The 8,155-nt window shown below is 51.2% G+C and overlaps 1 protein-coding gene across 1 annotated transcript; it reads left to right on the top strand.

Annotated features, from left to right (window-relative positions):
• The first annotated feature begins 1,389 nt into the window (after positions 1-1,389).
• On the top strand, positions 1,390-7,438 carry PCBD1 (pterin-4 alpha-carbinolamine dehydratase 1). The gene is made up of 4 exons (XM_074830228.1): positions 1,390-1,632; positions 5,654-5,785; positions 6,121-6,201; positions 6,754-7,438. The coding sequence occupies exons 1-4, from the start codon at positions 1,630-1,632 to the stop codon at positions 6,850-6,852; spliced, it is 315 nt and encodes a 104-aa protein (XP_074686329.1). The 5' UTR covers positions 1,390-1,629; the 3' UTR covers positions 6,853-7,438.
• Positions 7,439-8,155: the final 717 nt, after the last annotated feature.

Here is an 8,155-nt window from a genome sequence, read left to right as displayed (position 1 = left end):
GTATTGGCAAAGTAAACGGGATCGGCTCCCAGCTGTGCTGGAACAAAATCTAACAGAGGGAAGGTGGGATACCATAAGAGAGGGGGTATTTTCTTCCTCCCCCATCTCCAAATCAATAGGGAGGCCAACAGAGGCACTGTCACCTAGGCAAGGTGCAATTGAGGCCCTGACAGGTCACCATCAAAACCACCACTGCATTTTCTTGAGAAAACTGTGACCGAGATGCCCTGAACATAGCTGTTACCTGCAGCATCCATAGCTCCACCTGCAACTTCACAACAATATTGCTTCCTTTACCTCCTGCTTACACCATCATTTACAGGGCCGCTTCTGCTGGGCTGTGCTGATGAAACTGCCAGCCCTGCAATTCAAATTTCTGCCAAGGAAATATTCTGCTGGCCTTTCCCAACCTTACAAACAATCCTACCTCCTGATTTCATTGCTGGAAACCATGCAGTGCACCTCCTTGTCTCATCCATATCAAAGCTTCCAGCTTCATATCTGCACACAATTATTTTCTTCTCAGGTGCTGCAGTGCTCTCCAAGTCATTTCACCCTGGACAGACACTCGGGGTCTCCCAGGACACAAAAGATGCTCATTTTTCCTTTTCATTACCATGGCAAGCAAATTTAGAGAGGGCAAAAAAGGAAAAGAAGAATTTGCTTCCCTGTAACTTGCCTGCTGGAGAAACAAATCATCTCTGCGGCACCCACGAACCCCAACAGTGGAAAACAAAACGTGTACAAGAGTATATACAAGGGATGGATGTCACACTATATTAAAAAATTTCCAGAATCAGTTGCCAGATCAGGGGTAAAGAAAGCCGTGAGGGTATAGCAGGGTGCTGAATTTCCATCTACCATGTACATCAGCACAGTACAACATTGTTGTTACCACCAGAAAATTGCCCATCATGTGAGTGAGTTTAGCAGACGATGAGCTACATGACATAGGCACAAATCCGGCAGGCCCGGAGAGCAAAAACACGCTGAGGAGCAGCATGCGGCATCCGTGCAGACACGGTTCCCTCGGCAACAGAAGAAAACACCTTAAAAATGCTCAGAAGTGTTGTGCTGCACACACTCTCCCCGTTACCCAGTCTCTTGGTCCACGTGCTGCGATACAATCCCGGCTGTCCCCAGACAATGCAGCCCTCGGCTCGTGATTATCACAGAGCTCAAAGGGCTGGGAGGCACAACGTATATGCTCAGCCAGGATGACCGTCACATTCACCGCGTGTGTTGCCAGCGGCATCCAGCAGTACTGGCTTTAACTGCCCCTCTCCATTCCGTTCTGCCTTTTCCTCGTGCAACAGGTTACAGAAGTGACCCTACACGAGAGGGGCGGGTGGTTCAGGGGTGGACACATCACCACTTCGGCGTGCAGGGGTTCAGCGAGACCCCTGCTTTAGCATCCCCCGAGCCCCTCAGCCCCCGTAGGGCCCCGCGGGTGGGTGACCGCTGCCGGGCAGCGTTGGGAAAGGCACGGGCAGCAGTTCGCCGTGGGTGGACCCGGCTCCCTCGCCACGCCTCCCACCGCCCCGGACAAGCCACGGCTCCACCGGGCTACGGTAGAGCGTGAAGCACCCAGCCTGGACCGGGGACGGAGGCCACGGAGACCCGCGGGCGATGGTAAGTCACTGCTGGGAAATCCAGCTGTTGCTTTGCAGGCGGTGGCAAAGGACAGGGCAGGAAAGGTTTCAGCGGCAGCTCCGACCTCTATGAAGAGGCAGAAGGAAAGGGAGAAAGGAGCAGAGAGCTCTGTGCTGTGGTTAATAAGTAACGCAGGGAGCTCGGCCGGCTGCTGCTGAATTACCAAAGGCAGGGCTCGCCAGGCTCGGCTCCTCTGCGAGGGGGAGGGAAAGGGCCCGTCAGCAAGGCTGCGTGGCCAGGGTGAGCCCCGCTCCAATTCTGCACGGCAAGCATGACCCCCATGCGTGCTCTGTCTACACGGCCCGTGCAACTCACCCTGGCCGGGTGGAAAGTAGCTTTCTCACGGCAGCAGAGGGGACAGGAGCAAAAGACCGTGGGCCTCGTGGCATACCTCATTCCAGCCCTGCCTGCAGGTCCTGCTCACGCTGGGGCTGTCCCCTGTACCTTCTCCTAGGTGACAAGTCACCCCTTAAAAGTGAAGATGTTAGTTTGAGTCGAGAGGGTTGTTTCACCTCCAGAAAGCCCAAAGCTCTCCCAATTTCCCATGCTGGTTCCTTTCCCTCAATTGCACAATGCATCTACTTGGTTTCCTGCTGGAAAAAAAAAAAAAAAAATCCCAATGCGTTGGTAGTTGAGAGCCAGCAAAAGAAAACAAAACAATTAAATTTCCCTAATGAGAAGAGTGTGTTTTAAAGGAGTAAATGCACGTGAAAGCATTAACGTGCCATACTGAGAAAAACAGCAGGCTGGACGATGTGCTGGGGTGGTGGAGGAGGGAAGGGGAAGGGAGCGGGGTGGAGGGCATGGAGGGTGCTCGGGGCAGAGGGTTTGCTGTCACAACACACAGCCGGAGGAGCTGGTTTTCGTGCGGTCTGCTGGCCAAACCTCAGCCTGGCCATGTCTCCCACTGTTGCTGGGATCTCAGAGGGGAGCTGGGCCTGGAAAAAGCCCCAGGGCCCATCCTCCTATGTAGCTGTGATGCAGAAAAGGGCTCAGAAAACAATTAAGCTGCGTCCCTCCCAAGCAGCCTGGTTTCTTGCTCTGCCCGGGGGAGGCCGGCTTGGAACCCAGCCCCCTGCATCCATACCCCTCTGCTCCAGGCAAGCAGCAGCTCTGGCTTTAGACAGCCTTTCCTCTCTTTAGCACTGATACACGAGCAGGGAGTTTCAACCCCTGGTCCCAAAACCTAGCGAAGCCCCCACCCGGTTGCCACCAGAGCCCCCCACGGGCAGCCCCCACGGGTGCCCCCCTGCCAGCGGCCCCGTGCAGAGCCAGCCTCCGTCCCCACGTTATCCAGTTGCTAAGCTACCCGCACCCGGCTTATCACGCCATCGGCTCGGAAGGGCAACGGCTGAGGGTTTATTGCGCTGAGCCGTGTTTACTCACTACCCTCCCTCCAAAGGCAGAGCTCAGGAAAGGACCGGGGTTGACGTTAGGGGGGGGGGTGGCAGAGCCGGGACTGGCAGGGGGCCATCCAAAACGCCGCACAAACTGAAGGGCAGCACAGGTGGTTTGCACGCTAGCAGCGAGGCCGGAGCACGCACGGGCGAGGAAGGCTTTCGCCAAACATTGGGCAAGAGGGAGAGCGTGCAGCTGCGATGCCAGGGGACAGGAACCATCCCACCCCCAGCTACCCCTGAGCTAAGGTTCAGTGTGCACCCTGGCACTCTCCATTTCATGAAGTGCTCTGCAGCTGACAGCTTTCTCTAAGCATAAGGGTGACAGCTATGCAGACAGGTAGCACCCACACAGCCCAATATCTTAGCAGACCCAGTAACATGGGAATAGGGCATAATCTGTCCAATCTTCTTCAAGACACGTAAAACCAAAGCAGAATCCACAAAACCATCAGTTCCATGGCTGCCTCTTTGGTTTTGTACAGCCAGTGAGGAGGTAAACTATAGGAAAAGACAATTTGCCTTAGTTGCTCAGCTGTTTAAGATGCTGATTCTGAGCACTGATGTCCAAGCGAAACATCTCAAGGGGCTGCTGACCAAACACCTGCAAGAAACAGTGGGCCATATTTGTTGGGACTCATAGCTAGCTCGCCACACTTTGCTCTACAGCACATAAAGGAAAACAAATTGCGAAGAGAGAGGTTGGTCTTTGTCACTGAGAAACAACAATCCTCACCAACTCTTAATTGTGAAAACATAACTTTTAGATACAGAATCACAGAATCATCTAGGTTGGAAGGGACCTTGAAGATCATCTAGTCCAACCGTTAACCCAGCACTGACAGTTCCCAACTACACCAGATCCCTAAGTGCTATGTCAACCCGCCTCTTGAACACCTCCAGGGATGGGGACTCCACCACCTCCCTGGGCAGCCCATTCCAACGCCTGACTACCCGTTCTGTAAAGAAATGCTTCCTAATATCCAGTCTAAACCTTCCCTGGCACAACTTGAGGCCATTCCCTCTTGTCCTATCACTTATTACTTGGTTAAAGAGGCTCATCCCCAGCTTTCTGCAACCTTCTTTCAGGTAGTTGTAGAGGGCAATGAGGACTCCCCTCAACCTCCTCTTCTCCAGGCTAAACACCCCCAGTTCCCTCAGCCGCTCCTCGTACGACATGTGCTCCAGACCCTGCACCAGCTTAGATAGAGCAATACCCCTCTGCACTCACTCCTGTCTTCCCCACTGAGCCAGAAGGTACAGTGGCTCGGGTAGCCCCCATCCCCAAGAACTTCATTTTAGTTTCACCTTTGCCTGTATTCACTCCCCAAAGCCAAGAAGAACTGCTGTTCCCCCCTCCCACCTTAGAAAACAAATAACAGCAGCTCTGCCCAAGCGGGGAAGACAATGCTAAATCACAATCCCTCCCTCTGCCCTTTGTTATTCACCGACAGAAACAGCCTCTTAAACTCCATTGTAACATAAGAGTGATTGAAAAAGAGCTGAACTCCAATTTAGTGTGACTCATCTCTCTGATTCACACCACTTCCTCCTCCTCTAAAGCAGGCTTCCAGTACAGATGACCTGCAAATAAAGCCCTCCCGCTTTGGGAAGGTACTTCATGAACCTCAAAAGCAAGCAATTCTCAGTTCTAGAAGCCATCACAGAGCTTCAGGGTTTTTTTTTCCCAGAAAATTATATGTAATGTATTTGGGAGCTTAACCTCACACAACCATCATTTCTTAGTACCTCAGGTCATAATGAATACATACTGGTAAAGTGGTAGGTGTTGCTGGTCAGAGCACAAAAGTGACAAGCTGGACTTCACTTGACCTAGGTACATGCAGGATGTACCCAGGGCGGGGAGCAGAGGACAGCATTGATATCGCCTATCATCAGCACCCCCCAGTTTGGGTCTGCACACACACTAACACACCTTGGGTATTGTGTCCAGTTTTGAGCACCTCAATACGAGAGAGATCTCGAGGTGCCGGAGCGAGTGCAGAGGAGGGCAACGAAGCTGGTGAAGGACCTGGAGAATAAATCCTGTGAGGAGTGATTGAAGGAGCTGGGACTGTTTAGTGTGAGGAGGAGAAGGCTGAGGGGAGACCTCATCACTCTCTACACCTACCTGAAAGGACATTGTAGAGAGGTTGGTGCTGGTCTCTTCTCACAGGTGATTAGTGACAGAATAAGGGGGAATGGCTTTAAACTGCAACAGGGGAGGTTTAGACTGGACATTAGGGAAAAATTTTTCACAGAAAGAGTGGTCAGAGAGTGGAATAGGCTGCCCAGGGAGGTGGTGGAGTCACCATCCCTGGGTGTGTTTAAGGGTCGTTTGGATGAGATGTTGGGCGATATGGTGTAGGGGAGAACTTTGTAGAGTAGGGCTGATGGTTGGCCTCAATGATCCCAAGGGTCTTTTCCAACCTGAATGATTCTGATTCTGTGTGATTCTAACCCTCCCACCCAGTCTGCAGCTGCCTTCACAGATCCATAACTCCATGACCCACAAGATGCCTCACTGCTTCGAACATCTGCTTCATCCTACCTCTGCCACGCTGATCTGCTCTCCTCTTTCCCTCTCCTTTCTGCGGTGTCAGGCAGGAAAAGCCCACAGGTTGAGCGCGGAGGAGAGGGAGCAGCTGCTGCCAAACCTGAGAGCCGTGGGGTGGAATGAGGTGGAAGGCAGAGACGCCATCTTCAAAGAGTTCCACTTCAAGGACTTCAACCGGGTACGAGCGCCAGCGGTACTGAATTTTACAAAGCAGCAGAGCTGGTTTGCAGAGCAGGGAGTCCCATCTGCAAGGCTTAGCCAAAGAAACCCCTCTGTGTTTCTCTTGAAATGTAATGGCTGAGCAAGATAACCTGTCCAAGACACCAAAGTGTCTGGGAAAAGCTCCCCAAAAGAGGAAAACTCATAGAAAACCCCAACAAAGATACAGAACATCTGCATTTGGTTGGGTTGCCTAGACACTTGTGGTGTAAAATTAATAGCAACAGGGTGAAAAACAATATATCACAAGCTAAGTGGTTCAGAACTAACTTTTCTTCTTACTCCACTGGGCAGGCCTTTGGCTTCATGACCAGAGTGGCTCTACAAGCAGAAAAATTGGATCACCACCCCGAATGGTTCAATGTGTACAATAAGGTAAGAAACAGGGATGGCAAGGGCAAACTGTGCTCTTCAAGGAGCAGATGCCTTTTTTGAGGCATAAAACAGCAGCAGAAAGTCCTGTTCAGATCAGTGGGATCTCTTCCCTCAGATGCTATTCCCTTGGCATATCACAGGCAGCCTACAGCTATGAATTACAGATCCTTTCCTCCCCCTTTTTTTAACCTGTCCAGCTGAGCAGTAGCTGCCTATAGGCCAGCACCAGGGTTGCTTTTTAAAATCAGTATCAGAAGTAGCAGCAGGGGGAAAAGCTTCTGGAGAAGGAGCGAGTTGGAAAGTCAGCACAGCTAGCTGCTGTGGCCGAGGCAGGCGTAGCAGGGACAGCTTGTGGCCAGGCTGAGCTGTAGGAAGGAGATAACGAGGCGAAGTGCCAGACCACCTCTCCCACCCCGGGAAATTTTGCTACCAAGTCTGAAGAAAGTCATAGTGCTACCTGCCTCATCAGATGCAAACTGTCCGCAGCACTGGGGGAAAATGTTCCTGCTCTTTCTGCCAGCAACACTTGGTTGGTCTGTCTGTCTGGTTTAGGTTCACATCACCTTGAGCACCCACGAGTGCGGAGGCTTATCAGAGCGAGACATCAACTTGGCCAGCTTCATCGAGCAGGTTGCAGCTTCTCTCTCTTGACTAGAGACACACACATGAAGCCAAAAATCAACTCTGCTGCTGCCACAACCCGCGTCTCGCCTGGACAGCTGCACCTAGAGCCTTCTCCCACTTCCAAGCTCGTTCCTGGATCCAGACTGCCTAATGCCATGCCAAACTCCATGCCACAGCTCAGATGGATGGAGGCATTTCTTGGGCATTGTGCACATATCCATCTCTGATCTTGCTGCTTCCGTTCTTAAACCCTTCGTTTGCTGTGTGCTACCAGCCCGCAAACTGCTGAGCCTCTGGGGCCTTCAGCAGACCTGCCCTTTTACTAGGAGTCATGTTACACAATTGCACCAGTAAATCTTTCCAGAGCCTGACCCCATCCAGCCACTGTGTTATCGCTTCTTCCCTGCGGGAATACGCTTTCTATTGGAAACATGGTACATCAACCCTTTAGTTTCTCTGTAACATACTAGCAAGCGCGATGTGCAATTTGGTTATTATTGTAACCTCTCTCTAGCAGTATTATAAGCAGGCATGTGATCTCACCCCTATTGTAACCAGTCTTTAGTAGGATACCAACTGAAAATGTTTACAATAAACATCTTGGTTAACCTGATGTCAGTTTGGAAGGCGGCCTCACAGTCAAAATTACACCCGCAGGTTTTCCCAAGGCAGGTACTGGCCTGACTGCTCTCAAGAAGGTGCTTCTGCCATGGAAAAGCTTCTTGCTGAAGCAAAGTGGAGAGATGGCACGTGCCTTTGCAGGTCTGCACCTCAAAGTGAACAGGGTCTGAAAGAGAATGAGATTATCAAAGCCAGAGCTGATCAGGTAAAAAACTGCTTGTGCTAAAATCAGACGTGTGCCATAGCCAAGGCACAAACACAGGGAAGACACAACCAAAAGGCACAAAAGCAGCGCAGCAACAGGCCAGGGGCTGCTTACAGTGGAATACCTCCCAAAGGAGGTTGTAGGTGGATTTGGTGGTGCGTTACTCCAGTAATGCAACAATCTCAGCATTAAAGGAGGCTGCAGTCAAATTACTGCATTTTTGGTACAACAATTTGCTGTGGAACCAACAGTAGTTGCTTTCAGCAAAACAGTCTGGGAGAAACACTACGTACACCCAGTTCAGGCCCTTTTTTTTTTAAGCCTTTAAAGTTCTATAAAGTATTAAAAGCAAATCCATAGCTCTTAAATGACAATTTTCAGCATCCTTGAACACTGCATGCAAGATGTAGCCACAGACATCACCTTTATCTTGACAGAATGAAAGAGCAGCCCTTGGGCAGAGTTAGCGAGGTTCATAAACCATTCCCCCCGCCACAGACTAGG

Source organism: Strix aluco, chromosome 7, assembly GCF_031877795.1.
Source record: "Strix aluco isolate bStrAlu1 chromosome 7, bStrAlu1.hap1, whole genome shotgun sequence".
In the NCBI taxonomy this organism is placed as follows: Eukaryota; Metazoa; Chordata; class Aves; order Strigiformes; family Strigidae; genus Strix; species Strix aluco.
Note: the sequence above shows the minus strand (reverse complement) of the source record. Positions and strands in the feature narration are given on the sequence as shown.

What these genes read in the sequence shown, in the direction of transcription:
- PCBD1 (XM_074830228.1), top strand. An exon ending in ACTTCAAGGACTTCAACCGG is followed by an intron (nt 5,786 to 6,120) that starts GTACGAGCGCCA and finishes TCCACTGGGCAG; the next exon opens with GCCTTTGGCTTCATGACCAG. An exon ending in GGTTCAATGTGTACAATAAG is followed by an intron (nt 6,202 to 6,753) that starts GTAAGAAACAGG and finishes TGTCTGGTTTAG; the next exon opens with GTTCACATCACCTTGAGCAC.